This window comes from Syngnathus acus, chromosome 9 (genome assembly GCF_901709675.1).
Source record: "Syngnathus acus chromosome 9, fSynAcu1.2, whole genome shotgun sequence".
Classification (NCBI taxonomy): Eukaryota; Metazoa; Chordata; class Actinopteri; order Syngnathiformes; family Syngnathidae; genus Syngnathus; species Syngnathus acus.
In genome coordinates, this window is record NC_051094.1 from 10588378 (window position 1) to 10613269 (window position 24892).

The following is a 24892-nucleotide window of genomic DNA, read 5'->3' on the forward strand; positions in this document are numbered from 1 at the left end:
TGAACCGGTCTCACCATGGGACTTAAGGTTTCCTAAATCCAGTGACAACCGCCGTTTATAGAAGTCTAACCAAGTCATTTAAAAAGTAAAAAAATGCATATTAAATCTTGTGCATGTTTCCACTTTCAGCATTTCAGAATAAAAATAATTTCTATAATAGATTCCGATTTGATCACAGTGTTTGGCTTTAACATTTGCAAGATATTACACAGATGAGTAAATAAGTACTAATGATAAGTCAAATCTGAATGCATAACGGAGAGCAAAACTGCAAGACGTTTTTTTTCATTCCGAACAATTAGTTTATTTGCAAATAATGCACACAGGAAAAAGTATTGAATACTGCACAACTTGTAATAGTAAAAATGTAAAAACGGTATTAAAAAAAACATACGTAATATGAAGATGATATGTGAGACAAATGTGCCTCGTGCATCTCACTCATTCACTCATTTTTAATTGTCACCCAAATGAAGCAAAAAAAAAAAAAACATACTTTCTGAGAGTTCCTGCTGTGATGCTTCACTGTTTGTATTTCATGTTACAACCAAAGGCTACGTAACACCGAACATGTAAACACTCACCAGTGAGCAATGGGGAGTCCATCGTCGTCTATCGCTGCAATCATATATTATTCATGCTTCTTCTCCCTTTATGATGCTATTCATTGTGGCAACGAGCAAAACACGGCTGGCACATACAATGAAATAAATCAAGTCTGCTCTTAAATATTTAAAGAGGATGAGACAAATCACCCAGCATACATAATGAAAAAAACATTTAGCAGCTTGTTTAAAAATGAAAAAAATTGGAGAATATGTTTTTTGGAAGCTTATGTATTCTGACAAGCTTGAGCTCAGCGTATATGAGACCCAATTCCCAGGTGGGCCTTGCGGACTGAAATAGCCATTAAGGCAACAAAGCACTTGGAACAAATTGCTTAAGTAAATGTCCAACAATAAATATTGATCACTCATCCAAAGCATCAACTTATTGTGTACATAACATTGAACAAAGTAATGAGCTCTCGAATATCCAATCAAGCATTGAACGAGTGTGCTTCTAGTTTTAAGCATAACACTCTTCCTATTGTGTTGAAGATGGCCAGACATAACAAGTAACCTTTTCTTTCATAGACAAAATGACTAACCCAAATTAAATGTACATCCAGGATGAGAATTTAGTGTTGCAGCAACAGCCCATGAAAGTGAGACAAAGTGAGGGAGGAGAAGATAAAGGAAGAACAGCAAAGCACTAAAATGTCTGCAGCGCATTAATTGTTCATGAGCAGGAGCATATAGGCAAACAAAGCCGTGATGAATGGTCTCATTTGTGCAACGAAAAAGGCCCCGCCCGCTTAGCCCGCGATCCGGGCTGAGTCCCCCCCCCCTCCATCAGCTATGTTAACAACAGGTAACTGCTTACAAGTGACCCACACTCAGCAGATAAAGAGTTGATGCTCCACCAGCACTGATTTGGTTTCAGTCAAAGGGACGACTTTGTCTCATTGACCCTTTGGACTTAAATGTTCCCACATAACATTGTAAACAAAAACTCACACTCCAACACACGAGAGCTATGTGCAATATTCATGATAAACTGTGTATGATCAGGCTAAAATGTTCGATACAAATAAAGCTGTATTGTATTGTATTGTATTGTATTGTATAATTTTGTGGAGTAAAAACTGAGTCTTTGCTAGCATCGTGGGCACATTTAATTGTAATTGATCACATTACATGGATCAGGAGCTCCAAATATTGATGTCAGTGAATTAGTAAGTGGTTACCCGCGTGTTCTCTCCTACGAGCTGTAGCCCACCTCCCACCGTTTTTTTTTAACTGGGGGGCTTGCTGTCAACAGGGGTGAAATTGGCACCTGTGTTTTGTATAATGCATGACTATTTTAAATGGGGTTTTTGTTTGTTTGTTTATTGCTGTTGGGTTTTTTTGGGGGTTTTTTGGAGGGGGGGACATTTCTTCTACAAAAAAGCCACCAAGAGACCCGGAATAAAAATCCCACAAAAGCTACAGATAGGTTCTAATTAGTGCAACCCCCATATAGTATACTGTATATAGCCCACGTAAGAACAATTGTGCATGTACAAGCACATACACCCCAGGGAGGTATAGAATACTGTCTGTATAACTACCCCCTCGAAGGAGTCACTACAATCTATGGTGCAAGAAATGTCAGGTAGCCATGAAGCTAATAAGCTGCATGCTCCAGCAGAGTAAAAACCAGACAAAATATTGAGAATAAATATCGGCAGATGCACAGGAGCTTCATTACAGCCCCCAAAATATTGTGTACTGCACATTATTGCCACACCAAGATTTACCCAACCTTGTTATCATAAAGAACATTGCTCCTGTTGTCAAAAGCAGACATTTCACCGGAATGGCAATTAACTATGCCACTGGACTGAATTTATTTACTCAGCATTATGACAGCTTGATATCTGTTATCAATAAATCTGATGAGCTAATGGTACCAGCACAGTGCACTCAGGACCACAAATGCAAAGTGACTATCTGGATAACACGTCATTCTACAATATGGGAGTCAAGAACACTTACTCAGCAAGCAATCTGATAAATATTGCCTTTCTTGTCGGGATATACATACTTGAGTGATACATTAATGATGAACTAAACAGTGTACATTATCAGTTTCGGTTCAGAACAGGAAATAGTCAAAGTCTGAGAATAATGTGATAATCTTTCAAATAAAACAGATTTATCCTTAGTAGTAAGAGTGAAGTGCTTTCAATTGAACCCCTGACCCTTCACGTCCCTCTTAAGACGTTTGTTAACAAGGAGGTAGCAGGAAATGTTCTTCAGTGAGTGACAGGAGCACAGCAGTGAGACACTGTAATCCCAATCCATTTCTCTCCTCGGAACCCAGGCGGACGTTAGGGATATGAGCTAGGGTCTTAAAAATACACCACTATAGTCACTTTACACACAGAAAGCATCCCTCCTTGTCTGTGGCCTTACCTCAACTCCAAAGCAAGACTCTTTATTCCATCAACACACCTAATAAAACATGGACAAGAATAGAAACCTTCATAGGTTCCTGCTCGTGAAAAGTTCAGGACGCGTGTTTTATCAGACATTACTCGGCCACATCATGGCCAATCAAAACACACCTATGAATTTGCCAAAGTATGCTTCAACAGAACACATAATTATATTGATATTTGCACAACTGTGTCGGGTCAAGGATATCTCAGTGGGTCTGCAAAACAAAACACAATTTGGGTGGAAAAGTGGAAAAAAAAAATCCCGGAAAAATCTGAAAATATCCCAAAGTCTGGCATGTTTCAGAAGATTAGGGGGGCAGCGCTCCCTCTAGCGCCACCACTGTTTTCAAAGAGTAAATGGTACTCTAGCTAATATTCCAAATCAAATGTTGAAAACAGCTTTTCTTTAGCTCTTTAGATTTTATTAAAACCATATTTCTAGAAAACTAGACTACACCCAACATCTTCCCATACCACAACAGATTGTCTAATACATGCTTATTGCTCAGCTTTGGTGGTCGACCACTATGGCAAAAAAGTGTGCACACACACACATTACATTTCTCATGTCATAATGGAACTGACTCTGTGACATAGCTCCAAATGGTCCAAGTTATAGAACAGCAGAGATAAAAGATGAGAAAGGTCAGCTCAATCAACCATTGAGTAATGATTCATCAAAGCAAAACAACAATCATTCCAGTAAAGCCTTATCCCCAATACAGCGCGTACCACCACAAAGAGGAGCCCCAGCAAAGCTTTTATATTCAATTATGTCCAAATCACTTTTCAAAATCAATATACCTTGAACAGTATTGGCCTGTAACCACATCACTTTCATGACAGTGCTCAATTAAAGTGTGAAATAATGATGAGTACAAAGACATTTAAACACAAATAATAATCTTGTATTTTTTGTAATTTTTTTTAAGCTCTTTCTTGCTGGCTTGGTGGAGGAATTAGGCCACAGCTCAAAACTTGTGGAAAATTTACAAAGGATGCAAAAAAATGCATGACTAAGTTTGTTGTAAGCCTTTTATTACAGCTCATGATCATTTCATTGCAACATGATTTATCCTTGACAAGATATAATGAGGGAACAATGGAGCAACAATATCCAGACGCACGCTGTAAGGAATTCTCAGAAAGTTGTAGTATGTCATCCTTTTATGGCAGCTGGACATGAGAACAAGTTGTTCAAGATGTAACTCGCCATGGTTATCAGGGGCCAGTTTGCCCAAGGAGTCAAAGTTAGGGGACAAAAAGTTGCAGTCAATCTTTTCTTCCAAATCCTGCTACATTATGATTTTGCAAATGATAAATTAAGCCCAAGTGAGTAACCAGTCGAGAGAGAGTAACCCATCCCATCCCCAAAGACAGCTGAGGTATCTCAAGTGATCTACTTAAGCAAATATAATTCTTTTCATATTCTACTGGTATATGATATTAAGTGCAGACTTTTCATTCGGTTGGTACTGTACATCCAAACGTACTTCATTTGTACGTTTGTAGTGACATTTGACTTTACAGCTTGGTGACATACGGTTCTTATACCTTTTTATAAAAAGGTACAGGTTCCTTAGAGAACAATTACTGTTTAGTGTAGATTAGAAATTGACTCACAGACATTGACTCGCATTGTATTCCTCTATTCTCGTGTCTGTGAAGGAGCCAAGCCGTGCCGTTGTTATAATTGCAGCCGTTCCAGCAGTGAGGTTGTATTGACCTCTGCAGCCTGTCCTCTATCCTGTCCCATTTAAACACCCTTATTTATTCAGTCAAACAGGTCAGACAAAAAGACTTTTCAAGTCCCTTGAGGGTTCTGCACGCATATAAGCATCTTCTTTAATCATGCCTTGGCATAGTGCTAAGTGTGCCAAGGACTAAGTGAGGAATTACCGTCTTTTCTTAGCTGTACGCCAGCAAAAAGGTGCTCATATGTATGCTATTAGTTTTTCTGAGTAATTAAAACAAAATAACATATAGGTTAGGTATATTCCCGTACGACATGAAGCAATTGGCTGTGCCAAGTAAGTGTTGCCCTGGGGAACGCGAGCTATCCTGCAGCGGATGTGAATGTGCAATTAGATGAAGTACAGACAGAGATGAAATCGAAATGAGACCGCATCATAACGAAAGGGACCAATGCTTAGGGTAAATGTGTAATTTATTCGTTTTATGGCTCGATGAAAAGTGTGCAAGTAATTAGGAAGATTCTGATCCTCGATACATATTTCATTATGATACACAGAGCCCTGTGTATATGTAAACACAGTTTGACTAGCCGGAGAGATAAACTATATGGGATAAACAGTTTTACATCTCAATGAGCTCACTCGATATTAACTTTGCAATCAAAACATTCTAGCTCAAGGCGTGGAACTCCCAAAACTATTCATGTATACTTTATGGTGTACAATTGTTGCTTTGACTGTAAATCTGTCTTCAACATTGGCTGCTATTTCTATTGAACTCATTTAGATGTATACTATTTGGATGACATCATCAGGATGACAGGTTGATCACGTTATCGTGTTTTTCAAAATGCATACTTACTAAATGATTATAAAATGATATGACAAACCTTTGTAGTGTAATGGCAGAATGCAAAATAGTTTGCATTTTGCATAAAAAACGCAAAACAATATTTCTTAGGCCTATGTTTTTGCCCAAATTGTAAAAATGTCAAAAACACAATGTTTGAATTATCACAACTGTGACCCTGACAAGTAACAGGTCACTTCCGAGCTTTGTTGACAAACTTCCCAACTACTTTCCTGTTTCTCAGCACATTGTTAGATAAGAATTTCCCAGGGTTTTACCTCCGACGGGGGTCGTGGCCTGAATTTGACTTTGCTGGTTGACACGTGCAGGATGACACAAGAGGAAACATGCAAGTTAATTCATGTACTTGCAATAAACGCCTAGATTATCGCTTAAAAACAGAATTTTGTTCAGTCATTTTGGCATCAAGTCAAAGCAAGTCACATGAAAACATCTCAGTTCTAGATGGATTTTTTGTTTTCACACACTGCATTTGTTGTGACAAATGACAAATGGATTTGCGCGATCATTTGATGAGAGGAGTGGCACAGCTGCTGTTACAATAAAACTTATTGATCGGAAACAAAGTGCTTCCAACTGGTATCCTCCTGTGAGCTAGAAGTCACAGATTTGGTGCGAGTGCCTGTGTGAGCTCTTTCTCTTTTAAAACCTTGTTAAGGTGTCTCGCCCCAGTTTTGACTGGCCTCTGCAGCTCTGCAAGTCCACGTGACGTCTGCTCCAATTACATTGTGGCAGCAGCAAGTATGACTGCAAAACTCGAGCAAGGAAATTCTTCTTCCTTCAGTCTATTCTCGGTTCCTTTCACACATTGCGACAACGCTGCGATGTTGCAGACACTAACGAAAAACCTTAATCAAAGATGAACACAAACTCCAGCTTTAATGGATGCAATACCCCCTACGCTTAATTGCACACATTAATTCTCGCGGCCCTCTAGAGATGGGTGTCAAGTGCTAACACCCTTAAAATATCTGGAATTAATGTTATCCTGTGCAATAAGTGAAAGTGCTTCCAAAAAATAACAATTGTGCTTCCCTGTGGAAGTAAAGAAATACACTTAACATGGAATAAATAATGTCACAAACAGTTGAATTCAAAGCTCTGCCAAGGTTGAACTGTTAAATTGTTACTGTAATCAGTAGGGTGTGCACTGATGAAAATGAGGGAGTATTCCTACTATTACTAATGGCCAGTTAAGCAGGCCAAATACTGAACGACGCAGCCAAATGCGACTGAAGTGGACGGGGTTCTGCGACTGATTTGTAATTGCCAACATTAGGGCAACAGTTTTCCTTCAGTTTCTATTGCGAATCGTCGTCGCACCGTTGCGGCGGTAACAGTCAATCAAAAATGCCATGTTGTATACCTCATGAGCTTTCACAACATATTATACATTACTGGGGACGCCAAGCCATACCAATACATTATATGCAATACCTGAGTATAAGTCGCACCCCCGGCCAAACTATGAAAAAAAAACTGCAACTCATAGTCCGGAAAATACTCTAGTCTGTGTCTGTAGTCCATATGGAGCTACGAGGTCAGCAGCATCTGTAATATCCACATGCTTCTATTTGTTCGTTCAGCCATTTATTTATTTATTTATTTATTTGTTTATGTAGCAAGCAGCTTCCTGTCTTTGTAATATTACAACATGAAAGCAGCAGCCATACTGTTTGAGCTTCAAGAAAATATTAGGCACCTCAAAATGTTGTTTTCTGGTAAGAACACGAGGTGTTACGTTTTTTCCATTGCAGAGTTGGTAGGTTGTACAGTCGGTAGGTGAGCTTGGCTGATTTGCTGACTGTACTTTGTTCCCAATTTTCCGGTTTCATCAACTTTATTCGTGTCACCCCGAGTGGAGGCAACCTTCAAATCATCTGAACATAGCAGAGGTCAAAATACTGTAAATAACACAAGTCAGAATGTGTCGTACACAAAGGTCAACACAAGATGACGACTACAATTTTTTCTTCAGTGTCAAGGTGAACAATTCCATTGTGACTCAAACTCAAACTATTTGCTCAGCATGCACGCTAAACCTCCATATTTCATTGAAATTGGTCGTGTCGTTCTAGTGTTATGTGAAATTCTTGCCTCTGTGTATGGAATTCAGTGATTGTGTTTATTAGTTTAATGCCGCTCCACAACTGCCAGCCTCTTCGTGTCTTGGCCAATCAGCTCATTGCTTGCTTGCACAAGTGCACATATGTGCTCTATTCAACAGTGCATTTTGTCATTCCAGCCCTCTTCCTCATCCTTCAACCAATCAGCTCCCTGCTTGACCTTGTCCCTTGGATACAATTTGGATATTGACAACAAGTCTTGCACCAGCATAGAAGATATTAAAGAGCAGTACGTTTTTATTTGCCTCAGTTTTCAGCTCATAATGGATATGCTGTACACTTTTCAGAGCAGCTAATTAAAAAAGAGGAAACGTGTGACTAATAAAACGAAAAAGATAGCACCATTTCATTTCTACTTACAAGTCATAACGAGCAGCAGACAGCCTGTAAATTGAACTGAAAGCAGCAAAATGAATTTTGTCATTTCCACCTCAGCTATTCACTTCCTTGTAGTTTGTTTTCTATTTAACTGAGCTTCAGCAATCTCCTTCACAAATAAATATTTAGAACTGAACAATTAACATACAAATTGTTTTCAACAAGCCAAGTGAACAGAAGAAGTGACTGCCAGTACACAAGGTGACTTAGCAATTGATAATGATCAACTACTGCATGATGTCTGCACTCATAAAACAAGTCAAAATGGAATTGAAATAATAAGCATATCTACTCTTGTGACGTATACCTTGGGAATTTCTCTGCCACCCTCAATGAAAGAACTGAGAAATAAATTAGAATAAAATATTTATACTGTAGATGCCCGGACAGGAAGGGCAGTCCAAGAGTTATTTAGAATAATTTAACCTGGAAATAAAACTGTTTTGACATAAGTTCCATCACTCACTGAGCGCAAATTGAATATTAAACTATCCTGCTTTCCATCTCGAGCCAAAATTTGTAGCTATCACAGAAACAAGTTAATATATTGTACACATTGCATCTTTGTTCCACTTTGCCTCCCAAACATCCATTATTTATTAGGAAATCATTTATCATTAATCATATACGACACGCTTGTTAATTCAGTAATTACACAAACATTGTGGCCAAGCAGCACACACTTAAGAGATAAAATCAGGTCATACTTAAACCAAAGCCTGGTTGCACTCCTTGTTCTCATTCTGGTTCCACATGAGTACCACTGACAAATAAGACACATTTTTCTTCATGTATCAATTGATTGCCTCTGACTGAAACAATGATGGATTTTAGCGGCATAGTAAATAAATGTGCTCTACTAATGTGCACTGGCATTTTACATGGGTGCGTTTTGCCATTTGCCGTGGAGCTTTTTTCATTTCTTGACGAGGCGCACCAATGTTATTAATTTCAACGGCTAACATGTAATATAGCGCGCCTGTAATGGAAGTAAAGGTGTTTTTGTACCACGGCTATCAGGTAATAAAATGAACATGAACAATAGCAAGCGATAAGAAGTAGGTTATGTCGCACGGGTGACATGACGTAATATTTTTTATGAGAACTTCTCATTCCCTCCGCTCTATCATTGTTCCAGCCACCGAAATAGCACATGTGTGTCAAAAAACAAATGAATGCGAACAGAAGATGTTGCAAGGGAGTTTCAATCTCAGGCTCTTTCCTGTGACCCCAATCAGCCACCAGTGAACCCACCCATCATTTTACTTTGTGAGAAACCAGGGCATATGACTCATTTGAGGGAAGAAGGTTACATCATGGATAGGTGCTGTTTGAAACACACCACAGCCCAGTCCGAGAGCTCCCTAAAGAAAGATGTAATGATACATCTGTGGTCCAACGTAGTGAGTGTTCTCTCCTGGCACCCACTCAGACAAACAAGAGCATGTGTGACTCTGCGAGTCATCAAAAGTTCAAGGGTGCCCACAACAGAATTGGGAAGCAGTTCCAAAATCCCGTATTTGCCGTTATCCGTATTCTAATGGGTGCCTTGCAGGCTGCTCTTCACTCTACATCATTTCCCCAATGGGAGTTCTTCTTCGCTGGATCGGAGCCACGTGTGCTAATTCTAAAAGCATCCAGGTCTTGAGCCTGAGTATTGCCAAGCTCCCAAGTGGGTGGGGTCGGCACAATAGGAGGCAGCCAAATGAAGCATTGTAAGAAAACGAAAGAGCATCTGGACAACTTCAGGGCTTGGATGCTAAGAGCAGAGTGCAATTGTTTAGCTCATTTCCTCAGGCTTTAGAAAGGCTGATTCCACTATCAGGAGCAAGGCGTTACGCTACGAGCATTGCAATGAGATCAGATTCGCTGAGCCCTTTGACATTCTTTGCCATGAACTAGCAAGCAAAAAGCTATTAAGCTGATACTCATTTGACGTATCCACTGAGCATTCCAAGGTTGCAGACATTCTTTCACATGATTGAGAGCTTTTTGTGTGAGGTGATTACAAAAACTTTTTCATGCTATTTCTTTTGGGATGAAGAGACTTCTGCCTTTAATTGTTGTAATTATATTTTCCTGCAGATTGGCATACCCTAAAAATAATATCATCAAAAATGAATATTTTAGAAAAAAGATGCTGATGCTAAATTGAAGAGGCAGTTCACAAAACGTTTTATGAGCCATATACCCACTTGAAAGGGGCATGATAGGAATTGTGTCAAAGCATTTTTGCAGCTAAGTGAATAGGGATAGTTTTAATCGAGTTGTCATCCATTTGCGAAAGGTTTCTCATTTTTTACTACACTATTTTTGTTTAAACCGTCTTCTGGTGTTCAGTGTTTTATTGGGTTCATATTACGTTTTTATTGTCAGTGCTCTAAGGTCAACCTTGTTGTTTTTAAATCTTCCTTTGTTCCGTCTTTTCCCACTAACGGCTGTGCTGTTTCTAAATGTGCTCTATAAATATACTGGATTTATCAATTGTCTTTCCTAGGCACCACCCCGACATTTTCATACATCAATGCCTCCTAAAACAACCTATCCATAAAGAGCCTGTGTGTCTGTGAGTGTTCACCTAATTTAGATCCATTATATTTTAGGAGAAGGTGCTTTGCAATGATGCATGTGCTGGCTGGCCAGTAGGTGTTGATGGGCTTGACTGCTTAACATTTGTGTGACATCACCCCCTACATGACGCCTCCCTAGTTCTGAGTCATGCATATCTGCAGGACAGTGCATAGCTTTGGGGTGAAAGGTTAGTTAGCACATGCACAGTTGCATGAAGTGATGCTGCTCATTGGGCAAGACTTTGTGAACACTGTTTCATCGAAGAACCGTCGGATATTGCAATGGTTTCATGTTACAATACAAAAGAGGGGAAAAAATGGTCTATTTTCATTTTTGGTGGGAGTTTTCCTGGTCTTTCATGTGAAGGAATTCCATTTCATGAGAGTCTACAATTTGGTGGAGCGCCTGGGTGGTAGAAAGGAAAACCACTTGGCTACCAACACAGAGAAACCTCGTTATAAGCGGAATGTGGACGAGTAGGACTCACTCAACTAAAGCGAAGGAAACAAAGAAAAGAAACTGCATAATGGAATCTAATTCTTCTGTTAAATTCAATATTTCAGACACCTTGTACATGTTGTGCCTGAACTATAGAACATTACACAGTGACAATTGATCAGACACAAAGCAAAGGCAATTTGGGAAAATGTCAACTAGATAAGGAAAGTGTGGTATGTGTGATAATAGATTGAAATGTAGTGCAAATTGCATCTATCCAATTCATGTAAATGCCACAGTTGTATTGTATTGTCTGTATGCATTACGGACACCAGAGTCTGCATAACTTCTAAAGGTCCCACGAAATGTAAAATAAGGGCCGCCTTTACTAAATATGACAAGTCCCGGGTTTGTTTCTTCTCATGTGTGTTTTAACCGAAACAGCTGTGCCAGGGAAGTGTGTTCAAATCAAAACAACAGACTGGCATGTGGTCACTTTCCCTCCAACTGTACATGATGAATGCTACCCGGCCACAAGGCCTTCCAAAAGTAAAGAGACGAAGTTTAACGACTCCCGCTCATTTCACGATTTTCCAGACAAATAATTTCAGGCTTGTACCCGCTAGCGCCAACCTTCTGTCCGTCCAGCTCACTCTGGCCTGTAATTAAATGCCATTCGTTTAATTTGTTCATTAGTTCAAGCCTCGGCTGGGTGGAAGCAAAATGGAACCCTCTTATTAGTGGTTCATGACTCGAATCTCTCCGTGGCGTGCTACAGTGGAAAACAGCATTGCAGCAGAAGAGGGGAAACTCGAGTCAAGAACTTGTCATGAACCAATGGCAGAGGATGTATATTGTCTTAATTAGGAAAAGTTTATAGTCCAGTTTTGAATGCAAAGTAATCCATTAGAAAACATTTTTGTGTAACGTACCAGTTTAGAGGAAAAAACGTAGATCTTTTCGATCTAATAGCTAAAATGCACTTTAAGCATCAGTTGAACAATTATATTTGAACTGATATATTTGCAAAACCCAAGAATTAAACCAAAAGATTCAATCATCATCGATACAGGTGAGCAAAGGTGACAGGCACAAAACATCATGGATGCAGATACCTCAAGTCAAAAGTTTCCAACAGGTCAATAAATCATTGTTTTTAGCACAATGTTGGTAAAGTTGAGCATTATTGCCTGAGTTACTCTTCTAGAAATGTGAATGTGAAATTGGTTCTGCTCATATGATCTATTTCTTCTATCTATCTATTTCTTATCTGGGGGAGGGGATTGAGGGGTGTTCAATAGCAGTTAGAGACAACAGCAAAATCCCTAAATATAGAGACCAACTCACTAGTGGGTACACGCCAACACGGAGTGCTTTTGTAAACAAGCTCCACTCTATTTGCAGGCGTGTTGTTTGTGCCTCTCATACACGTCAGTCGGGACATGCTTGGAACAACAAAAGGTATTTTTTTTTAAAATCGTCCTTCCAAATAAACTAAAGGTGAACACCTATTTCCATTTTAAAACGAGGCATTTAGGCCCACCAATCAGATTAGCTCATCTTGAGCACATAAATCCAGTCTTAGAAGTAATTGTTGCCCTAAGAAACACTATGAACAGAGAGAAATGAGTCACCTTTCTTGCGAGGGAAATGTTATGGAAATTTCATCAAGACACAATCGTTTTCTAGGTGTAATGGCCAACAGCACGGTTTTGCTCCACTATGATACAGGAATCTAAATGGTTGTACCAATTGCTCGGAGTATGCTGTTCTGCTGTTGAATAATGCTCTAATGCAATGAAAAGTCAAAAAATGAGGCTCTTTTCTTTCTCCACTGTACATTAACAGCAAAAGCCAGAGTCATCACCAAGCATGTGTGGGGAAAAAAAGCTTTAAAAGTCTCATCAGCATTTCAGCATCCTCACACAATTGCTGGATATGCTGCAGCTGTAATTACATCCCCTCGCTGCATCCACGCACCATGACCAAGACCTCTGCTCCAAAATGGGCTTTTGTTTTTTTTTTGCTTGGCCAAAAAAGCTATATATACAATAAATGGCATAATCTGGAAAATGTGCAAGACTTTAACTATCTCTGTAAGTCTGTGCTTCAAACAAGAAGATAGAATACCCTGGATAGGCACCATCACAGGCTATAATCGGAAGATATGCAAATGCTAGCCTCTCAGTGCTGCAGTGCCACTTGTCTTTCTGGCTCTCAGGGAACTCTCCTGTCAGCTCTCAGGCTGGAGCACAGGAGTGATAGCAGAGGGTTTTGTTTATTTAACATGCCACTGAAACAGCAGTGCTGAGGAGGAAGATGGGACCTGATGGAGGAGCCAAACAGGTAAGGCATCAATCGCAAGAAAGTTATTGTCCTCCCAGTCACTCGCCTGAAAAAAAAAATGCTTAAGGTGTGATGTGCCAACAAAGAATTCCAAAACACCCCTTGAGTAAAACGCACAACAAAAGAGTACATGCATCTGTCATAAAGATCTGCTGGCTAAAGTTTACTTACATCTTCAAACTAGTCTGGAAGTCAGTATTGTAAAACACAGTATTCCACCAAGACGAAACCATTTCAAATTCAATCAGTAGCAATTGGGGATCGTATTGATAAGGGCCAAAGAAACATTTTGAAGAATGTTATGTGTGTATTTCCTTAGCCAAAACCGCAAGCCGCGCCTCACAAGCTTTTGGGCAGTCATGGAATCCTAATCTATTTAGAGGTAATAAATTGAACATGAAAAAAGAAACAGACATAAATGAATTTTCTCCTCCCACATGAGAATCAGTAAGACAAAATGCAAACAGACATGCCCCTCTTCTGTGAAATGACACACCGTTTTGCTCTCATTTAAGCATTTTATATTCAGAACCAGGGTGAGGTACAAAAGGCCTAAAGCTGTCTTGGGCCATTAAATGGCACATTCTCTTTCTTCTTTCAGAATGTGTTTGTTGGCACTCGCAACCGTGAGAGCTGACACATTCGAAGTGTGTGTGTGTGCGTGGGGGGGGGGGGGGGGGGGGGTTCCTTCACGCCTCTCAACCTTCTTCGGGAGGGTGGGCTGCTCACTGGTGCCTGGGGCAGCAAAACCATGCCTGTCAACACTTGACAGGCCAATCCAGAAGGCCAGTCATAGGAAGGTATGATTGATGATATTATGTACTCACACAAGATCTGAACGTCACCACACTTTAATCCCTGTTTCTACATCCAACAAGTCACAAAATCAGATGAACGCTATTGCTCCAAATTGGGGATGGACGACCATCAAACCAACACTATGAGGCAGTTCTCCACGTCCACAGGAGTAAATGCAATTCTTTCAGATGATACTGCACTGCACTGACTGAAATAACATTGCTAAAATAATGGATGGATTTTACATTCAAGAAAATGTGGCCCAAATGTACTGAAAAAAAACAGGAAAGACAGAGAGTTTGTTATTTATTTATGGCCCCATGTTGAAAACTGCATGTGATTTTCTTTTGCTTAAAAAAAAAAAGGAAGTTCTCAACTCAAATTGCTTTGCATGCCTATTAATACCGCACACGTCAAAACGTTGCACAATTAACTTTCTATTTGGCAACACTGCCCCCTAGTGGTGTTTCAAAGAAAATAAACAAACCTCATTTTGAAGTCTCACAAATAAATCTGTTAGCCTTATGCACAGAATGAAAACATAATGGCGAGGCCAAGCATTGACAGTAAAGCTGCAGCATCAAACTTGACCAAGAGAGTCAAGCAAACCCAAGAAGGGAGGAGAACAGAGTCTAGATTAAGGCAAACCCTCCCCCAGTCCCACCACAAAGACTGCTTTGTACTTGGACGGCATACAAAAGAAAAGCAACGAGCAGGGCTGTAGAAACGATATTCAATTTGACTCCAGCGTGACAGGATTGAATAGGTAGTGAAATATCACCCAAGTGAATAAAGCGTCCTTCAAGCAAATTGACAACAGGGAAGATAGTACACGGGATTCACATGTCAGTGAATGATGATGCAAGCCCCCTCGCTCAAAACCATTGGGTCAAATACAAAGTGACAGTCTTGCTGGGGTACCATGAGAAGAAAACCTACCTGAGCATTTGAAGATACGTGACCTCAGACCAAAGATGTGATGCATCACCGTGGTGACAAATTAGCGTCAATATCACTCTAGCACGTTATCATCAATCTCTCTGTGGAAAGACAAAAGCATCTCTCCACGCTAAATCATGTAATCGATGAAATCGCTCTCGCTGTGAGAAATTGGGCTGCGACTGATGTGAAATCTATCACAGGTTAGTAGTGCACATGGTTCGGACAAGTGCAGAGAGAGGAACTCCAAAAAGTTTGTAGGCTACTGTCACTGACCAGTGAAGATGTTGAATTTAGTTGGATGGTCTTTAATCTTTCAATGAATTCGCAAGACGTTACGCTTGAGCTGATTTTGATTATTTGATGCTTTTGGAGGTTTCTCTTGTTACAAATAACTTTTTTATGGTTACAAATGAATGATGCGATGGTGTGTGTTTTTCACTACAATACTTCTCTCACTGTGTGGGCTCGGCCACAGGAAGGAAGCCAAAATGTCGGATAGCTGTGGTAATTCTGTGGACAACATCAGGAGGAATGCCAGTGTGGTGCTGTTTGTTTTGTTTTTATCCATGAACTTGTGACAAACAACTATACTGACAGGAATATGACATTTCAGACATTTGTGTTCAATGACAAGCAATGACACTAAAAAAAGACTATTAAGACACTTCAATAAATCAAAATGTCCGTCCATTTGCTTTATTCTATGCGTGATGCCATTTTTGCATTATTTCAAAGTCATATTCTTCATTGATAATAATAATCATTGTCGTATTCTTATTTGATGATGATGCTTTTGAACATAATAAATTGTGTGATAGTGTAATGTTGCATAACGTAATAAATGTACACAAAATATGCCGTACTGTAAATGTATACCCATGGCACTTTTTGAGTAGATTAAAGCAATGTTTAGAATTCACACTATGTCAATCACCCACAAGAAAAGATAGTTGGTAAATCACTGGACGAGATTAGATTAAAATTTACAATCCTTATTTTATGGCCTCTCAAACTGTGGCCACAAATACAACTTTTCTACATAAAATATGAATAAACTAGTGGATCGCGTCAATATTCAACTCCTCTTACCTTAGGCCATTTAGGGTTGAGCTGGCAAGCTTTTTCTGCATCGTCCAGAGCCTCCTGGTGTTGGCCCAGCTTGACAAGCGCGGCGGACCGGTTACTGTACAGGATGCAATTCTGTGGGTCGGCTTGCAAAACTTCGCCGTACAACTCGAGGGCCGCTTGAAAGTCCCCTCGTTGGCACGCCTCATTGCTGCGTTGCACTTTCTCCATGAAATCGGCTTTGCTGAGAGCGCACCTGGTCCCGTTGTCTCCTGAGGCGCGGCGAGCGGATCTGCCCATCGGCCGACAGCCGGAGGTTGAAACCTTGGGAAATAGAATGACTAGATGAAAATCTGGTCTTTCGTCAGGGTCAAAGGTTACCTGCTCGGGCTCAGAGGCAATTGACAGATTCTCTATGCCTGTGTGGTAGTGCAGTGATTAGCACAGCCGCCTCATAGGTCTAAGTAGTAGAGAAAATGGATGGATAGATGGATGTGTTAAAGCGCTTTGAATTTAGAAAAACAAGGAAAAGCCCAAAACCTCCAAAAATCATATCTCACGCAATGATGAAGTATGGCAACATAACATAAGCATCATACACTAAGGTTGAACTGCGAAAAAGAATGATGGATTAAGAAAAATTGGTTTTGATTTGTGATTTGTCTGCATGACAGCAGACCACATATGATGGGACCATAACATTTTCATTGTAGCGCAGAGGGGAATGATTCCATCATGTCTCCCTCCAGCCATCCATTTTCTGTAACGCTTATCCTCATTAAGGGTCAAAGGTGACTTTGAAGCCGACCCCAGCCAACCAATTGCAGGGCACATACAAACAAACCATTCACACTCATATTCACATCTTTGTAGATAGCTTTAGAGTCTTCAGTTAACCTAACATGCGTGTTTTGGGGAAGGTGGAAGGATGTTGGAGCTTTTATTGTGGTTGTATTTTGTAGCAAGGAAGAAACGCAGAGTAACCTAATTTGATGTTTTGTCTCCATAGGATGACCAAAAACAAAAACACATACGTATCATTATAATGCAGTGCACATCCTCACCACTACAAACTACTGTGCATCCACATTCACAAGCATATTGTTAAATTGATAACTGTTTGCCGTGAAAAATGAGCATCTTTGGAAAAGCGGCATTTTTAATAAAGCATTTATATTGGGTCTCATTAGCTTGTGAATGCAACTGCTAACAACGATTTACTGGCTGCTCTTTCACTTCATACTCAATGTCAGTGTGCAAAAAAAGCTATAAAAACAACAGACATGAGCCAAATGGCTGGGCCTAATGTGAATGTATGAAGGTTAAACGACTGCAACATTAACTCGGTTCAAACGAATATGACAAAGTGACAAATGAGTTCAGTGAGACACAGCACAAGAGGTCTATTGGCAATCCCATACTTATTTAATCATGTAGGATTTTTCTTGGTCTCCAATTAAAAACAGTATAAATGTTTTTGTAGAGTATTTAAGAAAAGGGATTTCCATGTAACATTACAATTAAGTTAAACAAATTCTACTGATGAAACATCACACAACTCAAACAATTGTATTTCTGTCCAGTATTTATCCAATGTATTAGGCAGTTGGCTTCCACCTTAGACAGTCAGACAAAAAATATAAGATCGTTCTTCTCTTCTTATGTCGCCATAGTAACCCAGCTGGTCAACAAATGCGACATGGGTCTAAAAGGTAGCCATTTATCCATTTAGCAAAGATGGCTCACTATGTATTACTGACTTGAAAGTCATCTCCAGTTGCATGTTTTCGGGCCGGCCTCGCTTCCACCTCCTTCTCACCACACCTCCTCCTCAAACTGAATTCTGGGATATGGGCAGGCTTGGTAATTACTTCCAGAGGCCGAGAGAATGGAAGAACACAAGCAGGCACACAGGCTTTGGGTGGTGAGGAAATGTAAAGCGATAATATAGTGGTACTTTTCCTATGATTTTTGGACATTCTTTTATTGATGATTCCAAAAAAAAAAAGCTTTCCCATGAAGGTTTTTCCTTACCAATTGATATATGATAAAACCACACCTGAAAACACAATGAAAGCTCCAACTGGATGGTAAAAATAAAGAAAAAAGGTTGGTTTTTAGTTTCATTTTACAATCCTACAGCAGGAGTGACATCTTATCTACGAGTGATATAAACAATAACACACACGGCAGCATACATTTGACATTTATAGGCTTGCTCCTAAATAAATAGGCACCTCCATTGTTTACTGATTTAGGAAAAGGACGCAAATCATCAATCAAAGTGTTGATGAGCTTGTAATGTTTGCGGTATGCTCTCGCACAGATTTCTTAATAAGAATGCTCGAGGGGCGCAATCATATTAGTCGGTGTTTTTCCTTCACAATCCACAAGCGTGTGTACGTTGTGTTGGATTACAATATGGCAAGGTTTAAATAGCACAAACTCGAAACTACTGCTACACTTTTGTTTTCAAGCAAAACATCTGTTGTTTAGATCAAATTTGTTCTGTTCCTCGTGGCGTCTAAACTTGCAGTTGATAGCGGGACCACACACACAAACACATGCACGCACGCACGCACACGCCGTGCACGATCATTGCAGTATGCGCGACTGGAAAATCAATAAATAGGCTTTGACGTGGGTTTGTGCACAATGGTCATTTCCGGTGCTGGCGCGAGATAAAAGTATTGCACGGAGAATGATGTGAACCCATAGCCTCTTTGTGTGCGTCCATTCGAGTTGGTTTCATCTATTTTACCTTTTCTTTCAAAGTCGCTTGTTTCTCCATCCTGGCTTCGTTTCTGTGCTCTCATCCCATATCAAACTCCTTCTCGGCTTTTATGTCAAAAATCGACTTTTCGTGCAATAAGGAGTCCTGAAAAGCAATGAAGTCCAATTCGCAGATGAGAGTCGGCACAATGCAGGGAAAGTCCACCAAAATAGATGTATGAGTGGCTTGCAGCAAAAAGTTTTCTCAGGGAAAGTGCGCCATGTTGTCAAACGTTTTCCTTTTTTTCTTTTCCTGCTGTTGCCATAGAGGACGACTTCTGAACGCTGTGAGGTGGCAGCGTCGGTCACGACATTAAGAGCTTATTTCCACCGCTTTAGTAGGTGTTTTGAAAAGCTTTTGACGCCGGGTCCAAGGCGACTGATTTTTTAATTCATTTTATGAACCGATCGAGGGAGATGTGACTGCATGCGTGCTGCAGGGACAAGTGGGAATCATTACCTACCCCAGCACCTGACTACTATTTATTTATTTTTTTGCTTGCATATTTTTTGTTTGGAGGTTTTTTGTTTGTTTTTTCCCATCACTTTGCACAATTGCCGCGTGTTCAGTGCAACTTATTAAAAAGATGTTTGGAAAAAAATCAGGAGCAACCTTCTGACTTCTCGTCACTTTCTCTGCCTGAACGACATTTTAACAAAATACCGTGTGGAGATTGTGATTAGACAGCATAACTATTGTCCAAGTGTGCCCTCGCCTGCATGAAATAAATGCACTCTAAAATGTGTATTTTCCTGTACTGATGAAGCTGGGGGATTTCAGAAAATATTTAGTGTGACAACCATTTGCATGATGCAGTGCCAGTGATGTGCAGCAAGAGAGAGAGGGGAGGGGGGGTGACAACCTGGGCATCCATCCACTCTTTTTCTGTACAGCTTATCCCCACGGGGGTCGCGGGTTCCGGAGAAAAACCACACAGCCACAAACCTCACATAGTGTATCGAGGTGGAAGCGAATCCGCACCCTTCGATCTGTGAGGCGGACGTGCTAACCAGTTCTCCACGGAGCCGCCTGGGAAGTCTTATCAGCAGTTATTGTCTGAATTTACCCTGCTGCTTTAGTCAGCATTCACAGTTGCAACAATAGGGCTGGCAAAGCATCGTATGGGATGAAATCCAGCCAACTGGCCCTCGATGAAATCAGCATTTTTCTATACTCCTATTCGTTGGGGAAAAGAAGGCCATGATTGTGGGCTGCATTTAAATGCGCCTAATTAGGGCCGCCTTTAAATGAAATCTCTGAAGGACGCAGCGATCAAAAACAGACAGAGCTAAAAGAAAAGTTTGCCATAACATAGTGAAATACTGTTCTGCATTAGAAAAAAAAATCCTCATATGATTTTTAAATTCAAGTGATTTCGTAGTCAGTGGTTTAACAAATTGGGCATATATGAGCTCTTCTATATGCTGTAGCAGCAGTTAACCAGCTGGAGGCGCTGCAAAACTGACCATGGGGTCTTATCAGGATGAAAAGTCGCGGTGGGTGTTTTGATTACGCAAGAGTGATTTTTTTTTAATGGGCAGGGCGCTGGAGCATGCGTGTCCCCTTCCTAAGTATGTTACCAAGTTACTTTGTTGAGAAAGCCTTGTTGGCAACCTCATGGACTCGGTCACCTGGTATGCACACAGCTCATGAATGATTTTCCCCCACTCATCTGAATTTTCAAGAGGCAGCTAAGAAAGTTTAGGTCTCTCCAGGTTTTCTGTTAGGTTGAAGCATGGAGACTGACAAGGCCGTCCCTCAGTATGTTTTAGTCATTTTCATAATGGAACAAAATGAACAAAAATGAAGATTTCTCGTGTTGTCTCTTTTACAGTAAACATCTCGAACATCATCTGCTAATAACTCTCAAGTCACTAGAGCAGTTGGAAAAGTTGCTCGATTGATATTCCGTCTATTACCATAAACTACACAAAATTGGAGGCTGGTAATTTCTTTTTGAGTGAGCAAATTTATAAATTCAGCAAGGGGTCAAATAACTACAGTAGGCCTATGTGAACAATATATAATACATCTAAAAGGCTATAAAGCACAGTGGACGAGATGCTTGGTCACGTTAGTATTCCTGGTGGTCTTTAAATAGATGCGGTGGTGGTGGAGAGCCACAAGCCCACCGGATCGTTCAGGTTTGGGGCTGCTCTTTGACACTCCCGTGCTCCTTTTGGTAGTCAAGAATCAGAGCTAAAATAGTGTCGACTCTTTTGGTAATGACGGTGCGCGGTGACTGTGGGCAACTCCTTTAGAGGGGAGCCCCTCAACAGGCAGGCAGAGTGTAAAACTGTCATCGTAAAGGGCGCTGTGCAGGCCGACGTTTATGTAACATTATTGCCAATACACTTTGCTTTGTGCCCTATTAACGACATAACTCAAATATATCATGGAAGAGTTGTTTTGGTTTGCCGCCATTTTGCTCCAAATTGCATCTTTGTTCACAATTATGGAAAATTGAGTTATAGGTGTTGTTTTGTTGTATATGTTTGGGGATAAGCTCTGGATACATTTCTGGTTAGGGTAAAAAGACAACAAGACAATGCATTTAAATTTGGGATGAATATGCAAAAAAAAATCATCATCATCTATATGCTTTGCATTTCACAAAGTCATAACTACCAAAATGCAAAAATGTTTCATTTTGTAGGTTCCATTTTTGAGAAATAGACTGCTAGCAAAGAACGCTGTGTTGATGAATGTGGGTTTTAAACAAACTTTGAAATAGGAGGAAATAATCCATTACTCGCCTTAATGGGTTTAAAAGAACTTCCAGAAGACACTCAGTCATCCTGCGTATGTGTGTTTAGAAATCTGGAGGAAATCAGAGGAAACTTATTGTCAGTTTGCCTGGCTGTATAGCGGGTACTGAGGGGTGTGGCTGGTAGAAGAATGCCAAGCTGATTGGTCCACAAGTGGGTCTCCTTTGCCGAGCCCACAGCACAGGCAGGTATATATGGGCTATGGCCGGCCCCCATACAGCACCAGACAAGACCATCAATATCAACTGTTAACATCAATCTGTTTGTGGTAAGTTGAAGAACTTATGTTTGTTTATTTGTTTTTTTTCTTCCAGGAGTCATGTATCATCATACATTGTAAACACTGAAATGTATAATATAAGACAGACTGATGTGCTTCCCAGAGACATGAAGACCCAACAGCCACTTCATGTGGTCACCCCGGTTAGGGAAAGCCTCGCCTTGACAAAAGTGGCACAAACCCCAGTTTACATTAAATTGGACTCGTCCCCGCCTACAGGCTCCTTTAAGATCAGGGGCATCGGACACCTATGCAAAACTGTAAGTCATGCTGATAGGTTTTTTTTTTTTCTTAGTGACTGATGCACAAACTCAAATTAAGATGAAAATACTTACCGATGGATTCGTTTTGCAGTGGGCTGAGCGAGGATGCGAAAGGTTTGTCTGCTGTTCAGGTGAGTGCTGCTCCACTGTGAGTGTTCATCTTCCTTTGGAACTTTCTTTCAATGTTTCACGTCCCAATTATTCCAACAGGAGGAAACGCAGGCATGGCTGCGGCCTATTCAGCCCGCAAGTTGGGAGTACCTGCAACCATCGTGGTGCCCAGTGTCACACCAAAACCAACAGTGGATTGTCTTCGGGACGAGGGAGCTACAGTGGTCATCCATGGCAAGGTCCAAAAATCCTTTCTTGACCTGATGTGAAATGAGAACCATGAAGAAGAATCACACTTGTGTCTTCTTCAGGCTCTTAATGAAAGCATCGAGTATGGAGAGCAACTTGTGGCTAACAACCCAGGCTGGATCTTCATCTCTCCCTTTGATGACCCCCTCATCTGGTGAGTCTGTGTGAGAAATAAACTGAATAATCCATAACTTAAAGTACACCAAAAGGAAATAGTTCTAAGACACATGGGGAAGCATTGCATCATGCATATATGGTTTATAAGGACCGGATATAAAAAAACATATACGTATATTTCAGAAATATTTCAAAAGCTTCTTTAACTTTTGGTGAGTCTGCAACATTTTCAAACTGAATTTATTTTTTAGTCAATTCACTGGGCTTCTATAAAAAGTCAGAAATGACTCAATATAATATTCAACTTCTAGAACTTTTTTCTGTTCAAAAATGCAAGTAAAGATTTATAATTTTACATCACCACGTAGCCCCAAGGACCACATAAGAGCCTGTTATAAATAACTCACCAGTGATGGGACATTGTCATTTTCGAGGAATACTGTAGAAGTGATCATTTCTTGGAAATGAAGTATTTCATTTGAAATGTATCCAATCCTAAATGTCGTGACGAGTCACATGATCATGTCTTAGCATAAATGAGTATATTTAATATTAACAATTACATTAATCCAATTTCTAAAGCACTTTCCCAAAGGTAATGTGAGCAAATCTTTTTCAGGAGAGTCGATCAAACTGGTAGGTAGCCCTTGTCAATAATCGATGTCCCAGATGTGGCTCTCACTTTACATAATTATTTATCTTATTGCCGCTGCTGTTAATTTAGGTCATATTACATTGGGTGTTTTGGCCTTATCCAGTATATCCGAAGCAAATTATCCGGTCTCACTTAATTGTTCCCAAAAATATTACATATTTGTTTACTACAAGCATGACAGCTTCATTGGCAGCTAAACAGGCACAGATTTCACACTAAGTATAATCAATCATAAATTACTAAAGTAAATGACCAAAGTACCATGTTCTCCTATGACCGCTTTACACAAGCCAACTCGTAAATTTACGAATGCCGCATGTCATGCTGATCTTCCTTCACTGGGGAGAAGTGACGTCAATGTCGGGCTGTGTTGCAGGGAGGGCAACACATCTCTCGTGCAAGAACTGGAACAAGGCATGAAGGAGAAGCCAGGCGCCATCGTGCTGTCAGTGGGAGGCGGCGGGCTGTTGAATGGGGTAGTGGAGGGCCTGCGGCGTGCCGGCTGGGCAGATGTGCCCATCGTTGCCATGGAGACCATAGGAGCTCACAGCCTCAATGCAGCCGTGAAGGCAGGGGAGCTTGTCACTTTACCTGCCATCACCAGGTACGCAACTATTGATGCCATTTCAACAAAATACAGTTGGGTGTGGATGTTTGCAACTAAAACCAACTTTGTGTTTCCAGTGTTGCCACCACACTAGGCCTTACGAGGATCTCTGCACAGACGCTTAAACTGGTGCAGGAGCATAAAGTGTTCTCAGAAATAATCACAGACCAGGAGGCCGTAAAGGCTGTGGAACGCTTTGTAGGCGAGTACCAACTACATACACTCAATTGGTCGTAAAACAAAAACAGACGTGAGAGTGACCTCTAATGGGGTTTCCTCCATGCGCAGATGATGAGAAGATTCTGGTGGAGCCCGCCTGTGGTGCTGCGCTCGCCGCTGTGTACAGTGATGTCATCAAAAGGCTGCAGGATGAGGGCAAGCTGGAGAGGCAGTTGGGCCCCGTGGTCCTTGTTGTGTGCGGAGGCAACAACATCAGCATGGAGCAGCTACAGAGGTTGAAAAAACAACTTGGTATTCTCTAGCATGGCCTTGGTTCTTCTGGTGTGTTTTTTTCCTTCCTGGCTATCTATCAGCTGCTCCTAAATTCTCTTCCAGTTTTCAAATGCACCATAGACCAAATCATTCCAGACAGTGAAATACGGAGCACAGGGACTGACATATGTAAAGTTGTTTTGCAGAAAGGATGTTTTTAAATTGTAACCATTGTAGAAAAAAACCCCAGTAGGTGTGTGCTTGTTTTTGTACTCCAACTGTAATGATTGAATAAATTATATTTCTGAATATTGCTACCTCCATTTCTTGATGACTTGAGGGAGGCCCACAAGCATGCCGTACCACATAGTCTACGTGACAAC

At 40.6% G+C, this 24892-nt stretch overlaps 2 protein-coding genes across 3 annotated transcripts in view; one reads left to right on the forward strand and one right to left on the reverse strand.

The window, feature by feature from the left end:
- LOC119126827 (tetratricopeptide repeat protein 28-like) overlaps positions 1–19266 on the reverse strand; it is a 146744-nt gene extending 127478 nt beyond the window's left edge. For both annotated transcript variants that reach the window (XM_037258274.1, XM_037258273.1), the window contains exons 1-2: positions 19016–19266; positions 16279–16578 (exon numbers count right to left, since the gene is read on the reverse strand). In XM_037258274.1, coding sequence (XP_037114169.1) covers positions 16279–16578; positions 19016–19045 — 330 coding nt within the window. In that variant the 5' untranslated portion in view covers positions 19046–19266. The remainder of the gene's footprint in view (positions 1–16278; positions 16579–19015) is intronic.
- A 2916-nt stretch (positions 19267–22182) lies between these two features.
- On the forward strand, positions 22183–24732 carry LOC119127086 (L-serine dehydratase/L-threonine deaminase-like). The gene is made up of 7 exons (XM_037258804.1): positions 22183–22335; positions 22430–22469; positions 22549–22688; positions 22761–22852; positions 23847–24074; positions 24155–24279; positions 24366–24732. Exons 1-7 carry the CDS (start codon positions 22183–22185, stop codon positions 24557–24559), a joined length of 972 nt encoding a protein of 323 aa, XP_037114699.1. The 3' UTR covers positions 24560–24732.
- Positions 24733–24892: the final 160 nt, after the last annotated feature.